The sequence below is a fragment of the Euleptes europaea genome, chromosome 1, assembly GCF_029931775.1.
Source record: "Euleptes europaea isolate rEulEur1 chromosome 1, rEulEur1.hap1, whole genome shotgun sequence".
NCBI lineage: Eukaryota > Metazoa > Chordata > Lepidosauria > Squamata > Sphaerodactylidae > Euleptes > Euleptes europaea.
This window is the reverse complement of record NC_079312.1, coordinates 19,121,440-19,142,509: the sequence shown is the minus strand read 5'-3', so window position 1 is coordinate 19,142,509 and position 21,070 is coordinate 19,121,440. Positions and strand designations below refer to the sequence as shown.

At 44.1% G+C, this 21,070-nt stretch overlaps 1 protein-coding gene across 1 annotated transcript; it reads right to left on the bottom strand.

Annotated features, from left to right (window-relative positions):
* Positions 1-1,241: 1,241 nt before the first annotated feature.
* Positions 1,242-11,847, bottom strand: LOC130472984 (E3 ubiquitin-protein ligase TRIM7-like). Its single transcript, XM_056844495.1, has 6 exons — positions 11,404-11,847; positions 10,140-10,235; positions 9,383-9,613; positions 7,292-7,314; positions 3,822-3,940; positions 1,242-1,759 (listed from the first exon to the last, which is right to left on the bottom strand). Exons 1-6 carry the CDS (start codon positions 11,842-11,844, stop codon positions 1,242-1,244), a joined length of 1,428 nt encoding a protein of 475 aa, XP_056700473.1. The 5' UTR covers positions 11,845-11,847.
* Positions 11,848-21,070: the final 9,223 nt, after the last annotated feature.

Genomic DNA, 21,070 nt, shown 5'->3' with positions numbered 1-21,070 from the left:
GTCCGGGTGCTGAGCATACTAGGCCCCTCAATGCTGAAAGGAAGGAAGAAGTAGACCAGGGGCTAAGAGGGACAGGAGAACAAAACATGATGTTAAGAATTCTGCTTTGAGTTCTTTCCTCACCTGCATTAAACTACAAAAGCATTGTGGATTTTTGTCGAAGGCTTTCACGGTCAGAGTTCATTGGTTCTTGTAGGTTATCCGGGCTGTGTGACCGTGGTCTTGGTATTTTCTTTCCTGACGTTTCGCCAGCAGCTGTGGCAGGCATCTTCAGAGGAGTAACACTGAAGGACAGTGTCTCTCAGTGTCAAGTGTGTAGGAAGAGTAATATATAGTCACAAAGGGGTTGGGTTGAGCTGAATCATTGTCCTTCAAAAAGTATCAAAGGTAATGTGCTAATCATTGTCCTGTAAGTATCAAGATAATGTGCTAATGAGGGTGTGGTATGTTAAAATGGAACCATTGTATCCTTCAGTGTTACTCCTCTGAAGATGCCTGCCACAGCTGCTGGCGAAATGTCAGGAAAGAAAATACCAAGACCACGGTTACACAGCCCGGATAACCTACAAGAACCATTGTGGATTTTTTTTTACAACCACTTTGCTTTAAGGGCAAAATGAATGGGGATTTAAACCTTGGTCTCCCAGATCATAGTCTGACATCTAACCACTACACAAAACCAGCTGCCAGTGGCTCTTATAATGGTTATGGTTATTTATGAAATTGGACTTGTTACTATCCTAAAACAAAGGAAAGAAAGGACTCTGGGAAATGGTGGTGGTGAGGACATTTTTGTTAGTTTTGGAAAGCATGAGCTTGTTAGGGCAACCTGCCTGGAGAAATTGGTGGTGGTGGTGGGTTGAGGACAGGCTCACTGGCATTGCACCAATTCGTAACAACACTTATGGAGCAGAACTAGAACTGACATCATAATGTCAGGGCAATTCTAGGATTTGCCCAAAGAGTTTTAAGCAAATTCTAGAGCATCATCCCAACGCAGTGATATCACTTCTGGTTTTGCACTGAAAGTGGTGTTATCTGTCCCACCCCTACCCCCATTTCCCCCCTGCCAACCTGCGATGTGGTGGCTGGTAATGGGTGACTAATACCACAATGTCTGCCCCCATAGGGCCTTTACAGAGCCACAGAAAGGGCTCTTAGGAAGTGTTCAGAAGTTTTTGAGTGATCATCCTGGTCTCAAAAGTGATAGCAGCAGAGCCTGTGAAGCAGCTCCAACTTCCTTAAGGAGAGAGTCTGAGGTGAGCTCCATCATTCACCCCAAAAAAGGGCAGGAGGGTCTCTCCAGAGAAAGAAGCTCCTAAGAACTCATAGAGAACGGTAGCTTTGTCAGCATCAAGAAAGGTCACTCGCCACCCTTCGTAGTCCAGAGAAACTAGGATCCTCTTGGGCTCCTCACTCACTGACAGAGGAAAGAAATGAGGCTGCTTGACAGCATAATACCCATCTACCCACCTACCCATTGCCCAGATCCCTTCCTCAGGACTAAAGGTGATCCAGCCCTTCCTCTTCAGAGACTTCCTGGCGACTCCCACAGTCCACCCATCCTCATTTCCCACAAAGACTTCCCAGGAATGTTGGCCTGCTGTAAATCCCTCACATCCCAGCACAAAAGGCCTGAAGTCAAATCTCTCGGGATTGTTGGGCAGATCTTGATATTCCTCTTTCCATCTGACACTTTTCCAGTCCTCGGACAGAGCGAGTTGAGGATGGGCCGTGTCTGGATCCAGAGTCACATTTACTGTTGTTGAAAAATGAGTAGATAGAAGTGAAGAAAAATCATCTATGATATTAATTTACTTCCTAAGCTTCAACTAAGTACACCCCTGCATACAGCTGTTTGTCTCAGAGAAAATCCCATCCTTGAATACTTTCAATTTAAAATAATTGCTTGTCCCCTGTCCCCCCATTCATCTGTGTACTATATGAGATAATGGCAAAAACACTGAAGCCTAGAGTGGGCATAACAATGAAGATCTCTCCTAAAATTGTATATAATCCTCAATATTTTGGGTGCCATGGGGAAAGAGAGGCAGGAAGAAGAAGAAGAGTTCGTTTTTATATGCCGACTTTCTCTACCACTTAAGGGAGACTCAAACCAGCTTACAATCACCTTCCCCTCCCCACAACAGACACTCTGTGAGGTGAGTGAGGCTGAGAGAGTGTGACTAGCCCAAGGTCACCCAGCTGGCTTCGTGTGTAGGAGTGGGGAAACAGCTCCAGTTCACCAGATTAGCCTCCGCTGCTCATGTGGAGGAGTGGGGAATCAAACCTGGTTCTCCAGATCAGACTCCACGGCTCCAAACCACTGCTCTTAACCACTACACCACTGCTCTTAACCACTACACCATGCTGGCTCTCCACTCTGGTGTCACTTGGGAACTGGGGTACTTATGTGAAGGTGTCCCCACGTGTGCACCCTGGTTGGCCACTGTGTGAACAGACTGCTGGACTTGATGGACCTTGGTCTGATCCAGTGTGGCCTTTCTTATGTTATTATGTTCTCACCCTGACCTGGGTATTCGGGACTGGTTGGGTCTATGAATATACAAACTAGTTTTGACACACTATTTCCCCCAGTAGAAATGGAGAGAGAGGTAATAAGATCTAGAGGTAGTAAGTTAAAGGCAATTTTACTGCCTAACAAGTGGATAGAAAAAGGCACAAAAGTAGGGGAATATGTATGGCAATCAATAATCAAAAGTAATTAATCAATGGACTTAGAAGATATACAACGGAACTGTGAATAGGATTTGAAGTGTACCAGCTTGGTGTAGTGGTTAAGAGAGGTTGTTTGGAGTGGTGGACTCTGATCTGGAGAACTTGGTTTGATTCCCCACTCCTCCACATGAGTGGCGGAGGCTATTCTGGTGAACTGGATTTGTTTCCCCTCTCCTCCACATTAAGCCAACTGGGTGACCTTGGGCAAGTTACAGCTCTGTTAGAGCTCTCTCAGCCCCACCTACCACACAGGGTGTCGGTTGTGGGGAGGGGAAGGTGATTATAAGCCGGTTTGAGTCTCCCTTAAGTTGTAGAGAAAGTTGGTATATAAAAACCAGCTCTTCTTAATTTTGAGTAATCGGAGAAGAGCAAAGGAGACAATCTCTACGCCCAACTCTGACCCACTCAAGCAAAAGGAGTTTATTACTGACAGTAGCCAAAGGGACAATTTTTATCCATTTTGAACATTTAGTTTGGACCTGCTCAAGTTACTCAGCCTTCCAAGTGCCCTCCTTGCTCCTGAGCAGCTACAGAGGAAATACCTCTAGAAGTCTACCTTTGATGAATCCTAGGCACGTATGTGCCTTTTCTGCTGAGGGCTGCCCAAGATCTTCCATGTAAGACAAACTGCAGAGAGTTTGTCTTCCATGTAAAACAAACCCTCTGCACCGCACCACACACAGATGAAACTGGAAAGGCTGCTGCGGAGGAGCCATACGGGCTGGTTTGGTGCCTGGTTTGATGATGAAGTGGCCTACAAAACTTAACTCTTCAGGATGTCCACCACTAGAGGGAATACCCTCATGATCCCTTTCAGCCCCCCCCCCACCTGCCTTTTCTATATCACTGTTTTGTAAGGGATGAATCCCCTAATCTGCTCAAATTGTAATTGGGTTCTTCCCATATATCCCTGTGCTCCAACTACGGTCCTCTGGCCGCCACCCGCTGGCTGTTCCCCCACTTAAGGTGGCCTACCTGGCACCAACCAGTGCCTGTTCCTTTTCCCTTCTAGCTCCCAATGAGATCTCAGCTCACGGAGGTCAGGTGGACACCATCAGTGTCATGAATTCAGTTCTCAGTACCTTTGAATTGTTCCACATCAATCTCCAGAAAGAAGCTTATGTCACGGACATCCCAGATCCTCCACTTCAGCTCTGGAGGAAAAGCTACGAGATTCCCAACCTTCGGTTTCTCCTCATACCTGGCTGACAAAAACACTGTTAATATCCCATCCATCGAATCCAGAATTCGTGAATGGTGGATATACTAGAAACAAGGAAGGAAACATCAGAAAGCCTAGAAAGTGCTTTTCGAAGGATAATCTCCCATACCGTGAGAGATGCCAAACAGAGTGTCTGCTTCCCCAAAGTCTACTGAGAAATGATACATTATGTGACATAATTCTGTTAAAGAGTTCCTTTCCAGCTCCACTCCATCATCTGCCACTTGGCTTCTTTTTTCAACATTATTGATGAGATGTATTTTGCAATTTAGCATGCAATATTTAATGACAGTGCCCTGACCTGGATGGCCCAGGCTAGCCCTCTCTTGTCAGATCTTGGAAACTAAGAAGGTTAATATTTGGATGGGAGCCCACCAAGGAAGTCTAGGGTTGCTGTACAGAGGCAGGCAATGGCAAACCACCTCTGTTAGTCTCTTGCCTTGAAAACCCTATGGGGTCCCCTACAGCTGCAACTTGACAGCAATATTCCATCACAATTTAATGACAATAAATTCATTAATAACCATGAATGCTTATACGATAGGAAACTATACTCCTTATTTGTAAGCTGCTGCCCTGAAGATCAAAGGTCAGATGGGCACAACCGTGTTGGTCCAATCCTTTCAGCCTGGTGATACCTCAAAGCAGCCCACCCCCTTCCTACCCTCTGCATTCCTGCCAGCCAAGGCCCTAGCGCAGCAAGATAAAATTATTCTGTTTCTTTATGGGGTAACAAAAATGCTGCTAGACTTTGTTTCTTAAGACTTTGTTCTTAAGACTTTGTTCGTCTTAAGAAGACTTTGTTTGTCTTGAAGAAGCACAAACCATTTGTTTCTTGAGGTGGGGGAGGAAAGAAGGGGATTTCTTTGAAAGTTAAATAGCTGCTATTACAGAACCAGAGTTTTCTGTGAACAAATGGCTGGACCTGCCAAAGATGAAAGAATACTGTCTTGGTGGTAGGGTTGCCAGGTACCTCCTCACCACTGGCAGGAGTTTTTCGGGCGGAGCCTGAGGAGAGCAGGGTTTGGGGAGGGGAGGGACTTCAATGCCATAGAGTCCAATTGCCCAAGTGGCTCACAGTGAGTAAGCATTTAAAGCGGCAGGACTTGATTTGATCTTGGGGAGAGCTTGGTGTCGAGATTCCCAACTGGAAAGTGTGGGTCTAGCCAGCCACGAACCCCAGATAAATCTCCTATGCATAAATGACCGTTGTTGGGTTCAATTTCAGGCAACTTTTTTAACCACCTCACAACATCATCCAGGCATTCGGCCAGATTGTCTGGGATAGTACTACCTTTTAAGCTCCAGCTACACATTATCCCCCTCCCCAGTCCTTTATTTGCTGGGAATAACACATGCACTTTGCATTGCATTCACAATAGGAGTTTCGTGCCTCCCAGAGACACACTTTTGTATTTTTTTTTGTATTTGATATAAATACAAAAATCTTTTGTATTTGACTCTACAGCAGGCAGGACAAATTGCTTTAGAGTCTCCCCCGACCCCTGCTATTTTAACGGCCTTAAATCACCCCATGGAGCTGCTATTGGCTCAGTTGTAAAAAAAAAAAAAATCACATTACTTCTGTGGGGTACATCTGAGTTTCACAATGGAGACAATATTGACTCCATGGAGCAGTTTGAAAACATGAAAACGGGGTAGGGGAGGCTAAAGCTTCTTCTCCCTGCCTGCTATGGCCACAAACTATTAGGCCAACTTTTCATGGACGATTTTGCTGCTCTTTTGCCGTGGAACAAAAAATATATTTTTTTTTCATGGCTGCGAATCATCTTCGTCAATCCCAGAGTAGTTTTGGTTTTTCATGGGAACAAAGCACGCAGTATTCTATAATGGTTTGGTCTGTCCCCTTTGCTGGAGCCCTCCCCTTCCGACAAGCTCATTGTTTATGCCCGCCCCCAACTCCGCCCAGCAGATTACCTTGTGCAGTTCACCTCTGTGGACACGGCCCCAGTGCAAAAAAACAAGCAACAGTCCCTCTGGTTTCCTTATATAATTTTTCTACTTGGCCATGCTCCCCCCCTTTCCCAGACTTTGACAGATGGTCATTGTTGTGCCCCCCTCCCAGTAGAGCTCCGGCGGTCCAGTGCCAGAAATGTCCATCCAAGAGGGCTGGCAGCCTTGGGGGTGAGCCTTGGTGGGGAGCGCTCAGGAGACCAAACCGCTCGACTCCGCATTCATGCAATCGAATGTGTGGGGAGTTTTGCCTTGGATTTGATGCTCTCTGGATGCACATTTTCCCCATCCGAATTCCCAAAACTCAACAATAAGCCCCCAAAGCAGAGTTTTGAGCATTTGGATGGGGAAATGTGCATCTAAAGAGTGGCAAACCCATGGCAAAACCTCCCATGATGCACAAATGGCCAAACTCCCTTCCCTTCCCTTCCCTTCCCAGCATGCCGATCTGCACACATTGCTCTCCTCCTTTTCCAAGATTTCCATAGTTCCTTTGTTCTATTCTTTTACCAGGTTGGGGATGCACAGGATGCATTGGGGGAGAGAGGAGTGAGACCTAGAGCAGACTGGCCACCCCTCTTCAGAAGGGTGACGAGAGGGAGTTTTGCCTTGGATTTGCTGCTCTCAGGATGCACATTTTCCCCAATAAGCCCCCAAAGCAGAGTTTTGAGAATTTGGATGGGGAAATGTGCATCTTAAGAATGGCAAACCCAAGGCAAAACCTCCCCTGGGCGCGATCCCCTAAGCAGACCCCCCCCCCCCCCGCAAGAATGAATGACCGGGCTTGCTTAGGTTAGCAAAGCTTCAGCACTCGCTCTCCGAAGAACACAGAGCGTGATCTGCAGCAGCTATGCGACGCCTGGCACACCCCTTGTCCAATCACCGTTCGTGTGGGTGGGGAGTCACGGGGAGGGAGGAGAAATTTGCCTGCATGGGCGGGGAGAACAGATCCAAATCCAGGGAGTTTTTCATGGAACTTTGCAACAGAAAGGGCGGAGCAAACGCAAAGATCGCACCAACACAGGTTTGAGAAGCTGTGGGGATGAAGTGAATTTTGTGCTCAAATCCGAAACAGCCACGAAAAATCAAAAATTAGCAGCGCTGCAAAACAACAGTGAAACTGCAGCAAACCTCCGTGAAAAAATGACCAGAGAGTAAACAAAGACCACAAGAAAGAAGGCAGAAGAGACCACTTAGCTTCAGTAGCAGGGGGCAGGGATCAGTGAGAAGGTGTTACCAGTATGAAAAATAACATCTGTTTTCATCTTTGCAGTGCTGGAGGGTCTGAAGTCCTACATTCTCTCCTGTTGAGACCTTTGCCAGTATCATGAAAGGAAATGAGTGGGATCTACTCACCTCTGCAAGGTGCTTCTGACATCCTGCAGGGAAGAGAGGGAAAAGATGGAACTCAGTGCCTGCCATGGGCTATCTGGGGATGTGTCCCTGTATTCATCAGAAAATGATGTCTCCCTATTCTGATATCTCCATAGAAATACTGAAGCAAATTTTCATCAAATTATGACATCAGGACAAAAAAAATCGAGCCGTTTCAGCACTGGACAGGACAATTAAGTATCCCAAGTATCCCAACAGTTAAAGCAGAGCTGGGATACAGTAGGCAGGAGTCTTGTAAAACTTAAAGACTAACATGGTTTTATTTTATTTCAGCATGAGGTTTTGTTAAGTAGATGCGTGTAGTGGGGCCTTATTGGGCAGACTAACAAAATTAGGGGAATCCTGTCATCACCAACTACTGCCAATGTGGATGGTCTCTGTACTTTTCTTGATTGCATTAAAATTGTGCTTAACTACATTTCATCCTGTAGTTCTTACATTTTATGGGCCTTTCATCTTTCTGTTTTACAACTTTGTCTTCAAAATCTCATATATATAATGTCTGCCTAACGATGCCCTCCTAAGACAATGCAGGCTGTAGTCTGGGAAAGCGTTTGTGAATATAATGTGTTATAATCTGTCTTTAAGCCTGGATAGCCCCAGGGTAGCCTGATCTCCTCAGATCTCAGAAGCTAAGCAGGGTCAGCCCTGGCTAGTATTTGGATGGGAGACCTCTAAGGAATACCAGGGTCATGACACAGAGGCAGGAAATGGCAAACTACCTCTGTTTGTCTCTTGCCTTGACAACCTTATGGGGTTGCCATAAGTCAGCTGTGACTTGACGGTACAAAACAAAGTCTTTAAGGTGCCACCAAATCCTGTTTATTAAAAAAAAACACTTCAGAGTTTTAAGGAGAAGCAGAACATCAGGGCTAAAAAGCCTAATTGGCAGGGAACTCTTGAACAGAAAAGAACGAACAGCAAAATCTTTCTTCACTCTTATATAGAAATCTCAAGTTCAGAGAATTCATGCCAAGAAGTGTACACTGGTTTCTTTTCGATGCTTCTGTACATAGTAGCCAAAATTACAAGCACCATGCACTACCACTGAGAAGCCACTTCTTATGCAGTTGAAAGAAACACCCAAAGGCATGGAGTAGGTATCCCAGTTGCCTGCTATTGGTGGGCAATCTCCCAGCCTTCCTGCTTCTGCCCGCCAACACTCAGCTGATCAATGGGCAGAAGCATGCCGGCTGAAAGGGGGATCAGTGTGTACGATGACATCACTTCCAGCGCAATGTGGATGCTCTGGTATTGCATGGAGCAGATGCTCTGTCACTTTCCCCAAACCTTTATGGAAATGGCAGAGTTTTGGTGAAAATGCTAGACCACCCCCCTGGTGCAATACTGAGCTTCTGCATCATGCTGGAAGTGACATTATTGCATACGTGCACGCTGGTCACCATCCCCCGTACCTGCCTCCCACAATCTCCTGCCAGTTGCCAGGATGGACCTGACAACCCTAGTGTGAAGCCAGTTTTCACCTGGAATTAGGGCACGATCATCCTGGGGAGAAAAATGAAAAAGATATATAAGGCCTCTTTTACTGGCTATTCCTAGAGCTACCCTGAAGTGACTAGAGCTCTAGGAATCGCCAGGAACTCTATGGTCAGAACTTCCTGTAAGTAAGAGAGGTAGGGTTGTCACCTCTGTGTTGGGAAATACCTGGAGATTTTGGGTGTGGAGCCAGGGGTGCGTGGGATTCAGGGAGGGACCTCATCAGAGAATAATCACATACAGTCCACCCTTTAAAGCAGCCATTTTCTCCAGGGGAACTCAACTTGGTCATCTGGAGACCAATTGTAACAGCGGGAGATCTCCAGGTTCCACCTGGAGGTTGATAACCCTAAAAAAAGGCCTTATTTTTCTTTTAATTTTTTCTCCCTAGGATGATTGTGCCCCTCCATTTGGCCCCAGTTTCTCCACCCTTCCCCCCCCCCCCCCGATCATCTGTTGGCAAGGGCTGCAATTACCTGGAGGTCTCTCGCCATAAATGGGCAAATGAGAATCCTACCTGGAAGAGAGCCTGGGCTGTTCCTGCCACACTCTTACCTGCAGGACTTCAATTGCTGGCTGCTGCTGCTTCTCCTCCATGTCCCGGATCAGACTTTCAAGACAGGACAGTTTGCTGGAAAGACTGGCTAGATGCTCATCTGTTTTTCTTGCAATCTCATTTTCCAGATATTTCATCTGGCCCAGCAGAAGTTTCTCTTGTTCCTCCAGAAACTGGTGCAGTTTTCTGAACTCAGCCGCTATCTTCTGGCTCTTTGATTTAGTTTGCTCCTGGGGCCAGAAGATGAAAAAGGGGGAAGCAGGCCAAGGTCAGAAATAGAGTCCGTTTTTTAGGAGGATGAGGATTCCACAGGAAAAGGCACTTCTGGCTTTTCACAGAGGTCCCCTCCGCATTCAGCATGGAAAGATTTGCCTCAAGACTTCTAAGGACTCAACCTCAGAATGACCTTCTAGGAACACTTTCTGTTGGTGGAAAGTGCCTTCAAGTCACAACCAATTTATGGCAACCCCACAGGGTTTTCAAAACACGAGAAATGTTCAGAGGTGGTTTGACATTGCCTGCCTCTGTATAGCAACCCTGGTATTCCTTGATGGTCTCCCACTCAAGTACTAACCAAGGCCAACTGTGTTTAGCTGCTGATGAGATTGGGCTAGCCTGGGCCATCCAGGTCAGGGCAGGAACATTTTCTAGGTGGAACTAACTGTGGTCCCCGGCTTTAATTCGTCTGCATTTTATACTCAATTTCCGCCTATTGGTTTGAGTTTCTGTTCACTTCTTAGAAATGACAACACTTACAAGAAGGTCTTGGCTTTCCTCCATTATATCTGCTTTATGGGCCAGAATTTCTGCTCTCTCCTCCCTCAGGATCTTGAGATTGGCATGAAATTTATCCTGAAGTGAAAACAACAACAAAAAGGATGGTCTGTGTAGTGAATGTTGCCTCAGGACAGAAGCAGAGTAAAGATTGTTAGTCACCTGGGGATACCTGTCTCAAGGCCTAGATCTATATAAGCATCCCCACAAGTGCAGGTCCTAGATCCTGGCATCAGACATGGTTTAGGCTTGGCACCCCTCCCCAAAAAGAAGAGAGAAAGAGGAAGATACTTACCGGTAACTAGTTTAACTTTATTGACTCAACAAAATGTATTCAGTAAGGATAAATAGAGAAGGCTATTCAGAGTGTGTATATAAATATGAAGTAGTTCTAAGCAGTCAAAATATGAGGAAAACTCTTGAAAGGCAATTCTAAGCAACTCATTAATAAAAATACAGTAGTAATTTACTTACGACAGCTATGAAAATGCAGTGGTCATATTCAATGTTAAAATTCGTAATTTCCAATTTACTTTAAGATGCCCGAATGCATTCCACCCACAACTAGTCCAGGAGCACCTATCCTGGGGAAGGAAGATGGTGCATGTATGCCCCAAATGGGATGGTGAAGTTTGGAGGGTAAGGTAGCTGGCAGGCCTGGCCTGGTAACCAGCAGGATACTGGTCCTGCAAACTCTGGTAATTCATTTTGGCCTGGGTGTGAATGATTCCAAAGAGTCACCAAATATGTCCTTGAGTGAAGTATGTTTATTCCATGAAGCACTGGATCCATGATTTTTAAACTGTAGCCTATCAACATTTATGCATTCCTTGAACTGACAGTGAACTTTGGAAGACTGTGTGTGTAAAAATCATGAGGATCCATGCCTCAGTTCCATGTTTCTACTTCACAGCAACATTACAGAGCATTGGATCTATGATACTTAGGTTGAAGTCCATGGACACAGAATTGATGTGAGATTTGATGATGGATTGTGGGACAATTCTAGGTAGATCCAGCTTTTACTCCCCCCCCCCCCAGGATTATCTCTTTTTCCCCCTGTTCTTGTGGTTGTTTAGATAATGCACTTTGGAGAGGGCATAGGACACTTACTGCTTACACCACTGTAAAGCTACATATCCTGGGGCTTTCTTAATTGGAGCACAGGATCTGTTACAGGAGCATATCCATAGACAACTGGCAAGAAGGCCTATTCCTCACCAGAGCACATTGATTTATTTCCTACCTTGTACTCTTGGAAAGCTTCCTCCAGAGGAATCACCTCATGGCTTTTGTGCTCCTTGGATTTGTCACAGACCACACAAATTAGGATTTGGTCCTCCTTGCAAAAGAGTTTGAGAGGCTCCTGGTGTTTGTTGCAGATTTTGCCATGTCCTTCCACCCTCTTTGTTTCTGATTCCTTTGCCCCCTGAAGACTGAGTTTCCTGGCTATTTCTATGACATTTGCCAGGTGCTGATTCTGCCGGAGATTCCTTGGCTGGGCTATTCCTCGACACTGAGGGCAGGAAGTTCTAGTGGTGAGTGCCTTTTTCCAGCTCTGAGTCAGGCAGGCTCGGCAGAAATTGTGGCCGCACTCAGCAATCGTGACGGGATCCTGGAAATACTCCAGGCAGATGGAGCAAGAAAGTTCCTCATGGAGCTCTTGGACAAGACCCTTAGCTGCCATGGCTGCGTCAGCAATCGGAAGAGAAGGCAAATTAAGAGTTGGTTTCTTTTGCTCTGTTTACAGGCAGCGACTAGGAGTTGCTCTTCCTGGAAATGACTCAGCTCTGCTGAGGTTAAATCAACAGTCTGTCAGTAGTTCACATAGTACTGGAATACTCTCTCTCCTTCTTCCCCCCCCCCCTCCCGTGAAGCCACATCTGATTTATGGCAACTCCTTAGTGTTTTCAAGGCCAGAGACATTCAGAGGTGGGTTGCCATTGCCTGGCTCCTCGCCACACCCCTGGTATTCCTTGGAGATCTCTTATCCAAATACTAACCAGGGTCTACCCTGCTTAGCTTCTGAGATCTGAGGAGATCAGGCTAGCCCGGGGCTATCCAGGTCAGGGCAGAATACCCTGTAGAAAATGAAAATCTTGAGTGGCATAGTTGATGTTTATTGTATGCATTATCTTGTTTTACTGCATTGTTTTCTAATTTCTGTAATCCAATTTTTTTGCCTTTTTAGATGTCATTTTTATTAGGGCTGTTGAATTAAAAAAAATTCAGTATAGTTCAGATTCGGCTGAATTCGGCCCGTTTAGATTCGGGATATGCCTAAGTCCGAACTCCCCCACTTCAGGTCCGTGCAATTCGGCGGGAATTCAAAGTTCGGGAAAAAAATTCGGCCGAATAAAGCCATTAAAAACACAACCGCGCCTTTCCCTGGCTCTGGGGGGGCATTTTTGGGGGTAGAGGTCCCAAACTTTCAGTGGAGCTTCAAAGGACCCTTCTTGCAAGACTCCCCAAGTTTTGTAAAGATTGGGTCAGGGGGGGCTGAAATATGGGCCCCGAAAGGGGTCCCCCACCCTTAATTTGCATCTCTGAGCAGAGCTTGCCGCCCATGCCCAAAGCTCCCAGCCCTGACAAACAGCTGAGAAGTTTGCAAAGCAACCCAACTGCAAAGCAACCCAACTGCAAAGCAACACAAACAAGTAAAGCAACACCTTTGTAACTGTGCAAAGCATGGAAAGGGACAGAGGCAGCTAGCTATGCATAAGGAGCAGGAGGGGGTGGAATTTCCCCTTTTGCATCGGACTCGGGACCAGGAAAATGCATTCTTTAAGTCACCATTTGAAAATCAGTTTTGAGCAAGCATCAAAATAGACCTAACCAATCTTATGAATGAGGGAAAACCTGAGGACACATCTGAAGCCCCCCCCTCAAACCAGGGAGAGAGAGACTCGAGGGGGCACACACCCCCAGGCTGTAAGCACTTGTTCCATCGAAAACCAAAAGCCAGACCAAGAGACAAAATAGTCCAAAAGAGTTGGTTTAATGGTTTCATAGGCAAGGGGAACTTAGAAATCCAAAGACAGGAATTGGGGGGGGGAAGGGATATGCACTTGATTATAAAAGAATATCAGAACAGCAACAGCAATACAGTGTCATGAGATAATACCAAACAGTCTAGCAATGCTATGGCTCCCACGGGCAGCCTTCAGCTTCAAAGGGAACAGGAATGCGAGCGTTAGGGAAACAGTCCTTGGACGGGCTGTGGGGAAACGAAACTAGAAACAGCGAGCAGGCCTGACACAGGCAGAATGGGCAAAAGCCCCCTTTGGCTCCCTCCCCACACACACACAGACTCTGCTTCCCCCCCCCCCACACACACAGGAGAAAAATTATAGATTAAAGCCCCCAAAGGGGTCTTACTGTGGCTGTCTTCTGTTCCATCAGGAGGGGCTGGGACTGGGTAATCCAACACGATTCCATTTAAGCATGGGACGTTTTGCTCTGTGAGATGCATACAGGATCGGGTGATCCATTCATCCCAATAGGGAAAAGGGGAAAGCCCATGTCTCGGGGGACCCTGACCCAATGTTTACAAAACTTGGAGGGTCTCTTAAGATGGCTTGTCTGAAGCTCCACTGAAAGTTTGGGGTCTGTACCCCCAAAAATGCACCCCCTGCAGTCACGGAAAGAGAAAAGGGGGGAGCCGATATTTCTGCCCCCACTGAACCCATCTTTACAAAACTTGGGGGTCTCTTAAGAAGGCTTGTTTGAAGATATCCTGAAAGTTTGGGGGCTGCACCCCCAATAAAGCGCCCCCTGCAGCCACGGAAATAAAAAAGGGGGGAGGGAAAAGGGTTGGAGCCCATATCTCAGGACCCCCTGACCCAATGTTTACAAAACTTGGGGGGTCTCTTAAGAAGGCTCGTCTAAAGCTCCGCTGAAAGTTTGGGGTCTGTACCCCCAAAAATGCACCCCCTGCAGCCACGGAAAGAGAAAAGGGGGAGCCCATATCTCGGGACCCCCTGACCCAATGTTTACAAAACTTGGGGGGTCTCTTAAGAAGGTTTGTCTAAAGCTCCGCTGAAAGTTTGGGGTCTGTACCCCAAAAATGCGCCCCCTGCAGCCTTGGAAAGGAGCGAATGTGCACAAGCACCCCCCCACACACACACACACGAGGGTTTCTCTCTCTCTCTCTCCCCTGCCAGGCCGCACATCAGCTGATTCCTCCAGTACTCAATCCTGACTGATTGGCCAGAAGAAGACCCAGCCTATTTTTGATGGGCTTTTGATGTTAGGATGAATTCTGTTGATGCTGATGATGGGATACATAATCTTCTGCCTTCACTTTCTGTATTGTTTATGGTATGTCCTGATTGTTTGCTTCCATTATTTTCTATTGGCAACCAAGCCCTATGGCACTTATTGGATGCCTTATGCTGTCTAATTGCCTTGTTTTTACATTTTCTACTCCACCCTGAGTCTCAATACAGAAAGTGTGGCGTAAATAAAGTAAATAAAATAACAATCAAAAAAAATGTGCATTGTGCAGGAGGTTGGACTAGATGACCCTGGTGGTCCCTTTCAACTCTTTGATTCTTAGGGTTGCCATGTCCCTCTTCACCACCTGTGGGAGATTTTTGGGGCAGAGCCTGAGGAGTGCAGGGTTTGGGGAGGGGAGTACATAGAGTTCAATGCCATAGAGTTCAATTGCCAAAGTGGCCATTTTTCTCCAGGTGATCTGATCTCTATTGGCTGGAGATCAGTTGAATTAGCAGGAGATCTCCTGCTACTACCTGGAAGTTCTAAAAAAAATATATGCACAAGTACTAGCTGGATAGTTATAGAAACTATAGTACTAGCTCAAAAGTAATAATACACAAGCAACTATGCAAACATATATTGTGAAACTTGTGTAACATCTACAGGTAAGTGAACACACAGGTTAATATCAATACAATAAGTGAACAAACAAGTCCAAAAGAGGACCACTGAGCAAAAGAGTCTCTTCAATGGTAAGTGTGAATTCTTATCTTTGTTTCTTCTTAGAGCCTTGACTCAAGGAAGGTTGGAGATGAGACTATAAACAGTAACGCCGTCCGGATGTCATCAAGCGTTTTCACTGCAAAATTGCAGCTTCATCAGCTGACATCTTCATAAATATTAAATAACTTGTCTATAAAGTATGATAAATATAATAAATATATATATATTACATATATTAAAAATTACTTGCTGTATTAAAACTGTATGTCATTATTCTCTTACAAACTTCTCTTATAAACAAAACCCTTCCTTTTTTTTTTGAAAATTTTATTGGTTTTTATAATATAAATTTTCCATGTTAACAAACAACAATATACGTAATATTAAAAACTAAATCATAGGTAATGTTGTTATAATTGTTTAAATGCTAAATAAAAATAAAAAATAAAGGAAAATTTATTGACTTCCCCATCACCTCCGTCCGCCTCTTAATAAAGTATTCTATCCCACCGTGATATGGTCTGATCCTAATTATTCTTATATCTCAATTAGGTTTCAATCACATTATACTATCAATATAATTGATTACGTTTCTTTATAATATTGTCGAAGGCTTTCACGGTCAGAGTTCATTGGTTCTTGTAAGTTATCCGGGCTGTGTAACCGTGGTCTTGGAATTTTCTTTCCTGACGTTTCGCCAGCAACTGTGGCAGGCATCTTCAGAGTAGTAACACTGAAGGACAGTGTCTCTCAGTGTCAAGGGTGTAGGAAGAGTAATATATAGTCAGAAAGGGGTTGGGTTTGAGCTGAGTATTGTCCTGCAAAAGTATTGTCCTGTAAGTATCAAGATAATGTGCTAATGAGGGTATGGTATGTTAATATGGAACCATTGTATCCTGAAGTGATCTGTTAATGTGTGTAATCCAAAGCTAATCTGTATGGCTATTGTTGAATGTTGTCTTTGTCTGGAGGTTTTTCAGGGCAGGAAGCCAAGCCTTATTCATTCTTAAACTCTCCTCTTTTCTGTTAAAGTTGTGCTGATGTTTATGAATTTCAATGGCTTCTCTGTGCAATCTGACAAAATAGTTGGTAGAATTGTCCAGTCTTTCAGTGTCTTGGAATAAGACCCTGTGTCCTGTTTGTGTCAGTCCATGTTCAGCCACTGCTGATTTCTCAGGTTGGCCAAGTCTGCAGTATCTTTCATGTTCTTTTATCCTTGTTTGTATGCTGCGTTTTGTTGTCCCGATGTAAACTTCTCCACAGCTGCAAGGTATACGATATACTCCTGCAGAGGTGAGGGGTCTCTTTTGTCTTTTGCTGATCGTAGCATTTGTTGTATTTTCTTGGTGGGTTTAAACACTGTTTGTAGGTTATGTTTTTTCAAAAGTTTCTCCATCCTATCAGTGACTCCTTTAATAAATGGCAAGAATACCTTTCCTATGGGAGACTGTTTTTCTTGAGTTTTCTGATTTTTGTTTGGTTTAATGGCCCTTCTGATTTCATTCTTGGAGTAGCCGTTTGCTAGCAGTGCGTGATTTAGATGATTAGTTTCTTCCTTGAGAAACTGTGGTTCACAGATCCGTCTTGCACGGTCCATTAATGTTTTGATTATTCCTCTTTTCTGTCGGGGGTGGTGGTTGGAGTTTTTGTGTAAGTAGCGATCTGTGTGAGTTGGTTTCCGGTAGACCTTGTGACCTAACTGAAGGTTTGTTTTACGGATGACAAGGGTATCAAGAACCACAGTTTCTCAAGGAAGAAACTAATCATCTAAATCACGCACTGCTAGCAAACGGCTACTCCAAGAATGAAATCAGAAGGGCCATTAAACCAAACAAAAATCAGAAAACTCAAGAAAAACAGTCTCCCATAGGAAAGGTATTCTTGCCATTTATTAAAGGAGTCACTGATAGGATGGAGAAACTTTTGAAAAAACATAACCTACAAACAGTGTTTAAACCCACCAAGAAAATACAACAAATGCTACGATCAGCAAAAGACAAAAGAGACCCCTCACCTCTGCAGGAGTATATCGTATACCTTGCAGCTGTGGAGAAGTTTACATCGGGACCACAAAACGCAGCATACAAACAAGGATAAAAGAACATGAAAGATACTGCAGACTTGGCCAACCTGAGAAATCAGCAGTGGCTGAACATGGACTGACACAAACAGGACACAGGGTCTTATTCCAAGACACTGAAAGACTGGACAATTCTACCAACTATTTTGTCAGATTGCACAGAGAAGCCATTGAAATTCATAAACATCAGCACAACTTTAACAGAAAAGAGGAGAGTTTAAGAATGAATAAGGCTTGGCTTCCTGCCCTGAAAAACCTCCAGACAAAGACAACATTCAACAATAGCCATACAGATTAGTTTTGGATTACACACATTAACAGATCACTTCAGGATACAATGGTTCCATATTAACATACCATACCCTCATTAGCACATTATCTTGATACTTACAGGACAATACTTTTGCAGGACAATACTCAGCTCAAACCCAACCCCTTTCTGACTATATATTACTCTTCCTACACCCTTGACACTGAGAGACACTGTCCTTCAGTGTTACTACTCTGAAGATGCCTGCCACAGTTGCTGGCGAAACGTCAGGAAAGAAAATTCCAAGACCACGGTTACACAGCCTGGATAACTTACAAGAACCAACGTTTCTTTATGTTAGCAATGTCATCTAGATCAGATTAAAAGGTACTCTTCCATTTTCCCAGTCCTAATTCATATTCACAATATTTCATCCAAGCCTCCCATTCCCCCATAAATTGAACATTGTCTTTTTGATTTAAAATAGCTGTAAGTTTTGCCATTTCCACCAGTTCAAACATTTTCATAGTCCAGTCTTTTTTCCCAGGAGTGTCTGCCCCTTTCCATTTTGCATTTTGCTGCATAAAGCAGTCTTGCAGCTGTAGTCGCATAAATCAAAAAAGTCCTTTGTTTTAACAAATCATCAGGTATCATACTTAATAGCATCATTTCTGGTGTTTTGGGTATATTTTTTTGTACTATTAGTCTTAATTCGTTATAAATCATATCCCCAAAACCCTTAGCTTTGTCACAAGTCCACCACATATGATAAAAAGAACCAACTTCTTTATTACATTTCCAACATTTAGGGGATGTCACTTTGTAGATCTTTGCAATCTTCTTAGGCGTTAAATGCCATCTATACATCATTTTATAGATATTTTCTCGAATTGACTGCGCATTTATTCCTTTCAGATCTTTCGCCCATAATCTTTCCCATTTGTTTAGGGCAATATCATGTCCCACAGTTTGAGCCCAATTAATCATTGTTGGTTTGATTATTTCCTTCTCACAATAAATTGTTAAAAGAAGATTATACATTTTAGAAATCAGTTGAGTGTTATTATCTAATAGCATCCTGTGAAAAGGCGATTTTTCTTTAGAGAATCCATTCTTCATATCTTGTGTAAATACTGATTTAATTTGATGATATTGAAGCCATTGTAAATCATCTTTAAGTAACTGAAAGTCTTTTAGTGAGCTTTTCTTTCCTTCCCAGTTAATTAACTCTTGGTAGGTGATAAATTTGTCCAATCTAAGTGGGCGTAATGTCAACATTTCTTGAGGTGATATGCACATCGGTGTTACTGGTTCAAGAATATGTTTATATCTCATCCAAATATGAAATAAGGAGGACCTGATTATATGGTTACGAAATGATGCTTGTATCTTAATTTTGCCATACCATAAATAGCCATGCCAGGACTTCCGGTGGTGCCGCTGGGGTGAGTGCCACGTTTCCCCAGGCTGTCCTGGGGGAAATCCAAGTTTGCGTTAATTTTGGGGTGTCACATGCACCCCAACCCGACCCTTGCAAGTGGGTCGGATAGCAGGAACTCCCTGCAGCCCGCAAACGCAGTTTGACCTCCTAAATACTCCGAGGGAGCTTCCATAAGTCCCCCGGAGTTTTGGACGCCGGTCCTGCGAGGGCACCAAGGGAAGAAATCGCCAAAACGCAACTTCGGCATAAGGCTCTACCCTCCACCACCTTATAACCAACATAAGGACTACTTTAAGATAAGAACCTCATCTCTAGATGCCCAAGTGAGTACACAAGAATCCTTCATTTCTTACTGGCGTTACCGAATAACCGGGGGGTAGATGAAGACATTCCCAGCACCCTTGCTCCTCCCTTAATTGAATCGGATAAATTTGACTTACAAAATCCATCAGGATTGGAGGCAGGAGCCTTATCAAGTTGATCAGCTTAAACCAAAACAAAGAGTTAGAAGGACGCTTATAAGATGGATTAAAATTTCTACCAATGAGAAGCATTCTTGAGGGAAGGGGAGGGTGAATCTCTTTCTTCCGGTGGAAAAAAAAGGTCCTCCTGCCACGTTTTGCAACAAGGGATTCCTTAGACCGGAAGACCCTCTATACCACCCTTTCTATCATCTGACTTACAACAACAGGAAGCAAGTCGTAGGACCGGATACACGTCGCACTCGAGCAACATAGAAATAGTTCCTGAAGGAAACAACCATCGAGAAGAGGCGGTAGAAGGTCCACGGCGAAATTAACTTCCGGAATACTTCCTGGTTGACCCGACCTAGAGCGTCCGGCAAAACTCGCTGGTATTTTAAAACTTTAATAAGCTGTTTTAAAGCGAAATAGGGGCCTTTTCAATGCGGAAAAATTATTAAGCTGATCATCGAATCATTTTCTAGCAATTACCAATCAGAGGGCCCTGCCTGAGGACATGTATTTTACCAGTCTTATTTCAATGTAAATGTCTGGATCCCATCCCCGTTCTGGCTCACTACATAGCCCTGCCTATACAAAACAAAACCCTTCCTTAATATGATTGGCATACCTTAGTAGATGCAATAATAGCAAACTTATGCAGAAAAGTGAGTTCGTTCTAACTGCGCCAGAAGGCTACTCAAAATGGCTGTAGCTAAAGTTGCATAGCAAGTGCTAACCAATTTATTCATTCAAAATATAAAAAAATATAAAAAGAAGGAGTGGCAAGGGACTGAGTCTGAAAAAAACTTACTACTAGCTTATAAATAACAAGAAAGGTCTAATTCATTATTGAGGCCAAAAGGAGAATAGGATTTAAATAAATAAATGAACTTGCTCTCCTGTCTCAGTAAAATCTTCTGCACGTTTTCAACATCAAATATGATACCCTTGTAAGCCCAAATAAAGAATCTAAGATCATTTTCGTTATGCTGCTTCTCCATAAAATGTGAAGTAAGGGGCGCGTCTAAATTCCGCGACCTAATCCTGGACTTGTGTTCACCGATGCGCAACTTGACTGCGCGCATTGTGCTACCTGCGTAGAGTAATCTGCATTTGCACATGACGCAATAAACCACATGGCTCGTAGAGCAGTTGGAAAAGTGTGTGATTTTGAATTTGAAGTCAGAGGTGGTAGATGAAAATTCTTTCACTGGAAGACTCAAGGGACAGATAGAGCACGAACCGCAAGGAAAATGACCGACCGCTGTAGGGGGCGGGCATCTAGCTACAATGTTGGAATGAACTAACATATCTCTTAAAGAGGTATTTCTTTTTAAGCCAAAGAGGGGTGGAGCAGAACAGCCTGGAATGGTAGAAAGCATATGCCAATGTTTCTTAATTATCTGCTGAATGGCATTTGAATGGCGGCTGTAGGTTAAAGAGCAAAAAACTCTCTTTTCCGTGTTGGTCTTGGGTTTTCCTAGCATAGATTTGCAATCCCTGATACCCATTCTTAGTTTTGCATCGGCTATAACATGGCTAGGGTACCTTCTCTCAGCAAGATCTATTTTCAAACTATTCGCGGCATTTTCAAAGTCTGCTGTTGTTGTAGAGTTACGCTTAAGACGAATGAATTGAAGGTAAGTTATTTCTCAAAAATGGAGAGTGATAAGAATTGTAGTGCAAGCCAGAATTACGAGACATGGGTTTTTTATAGGGTTTGAAGCAAGAGATCTC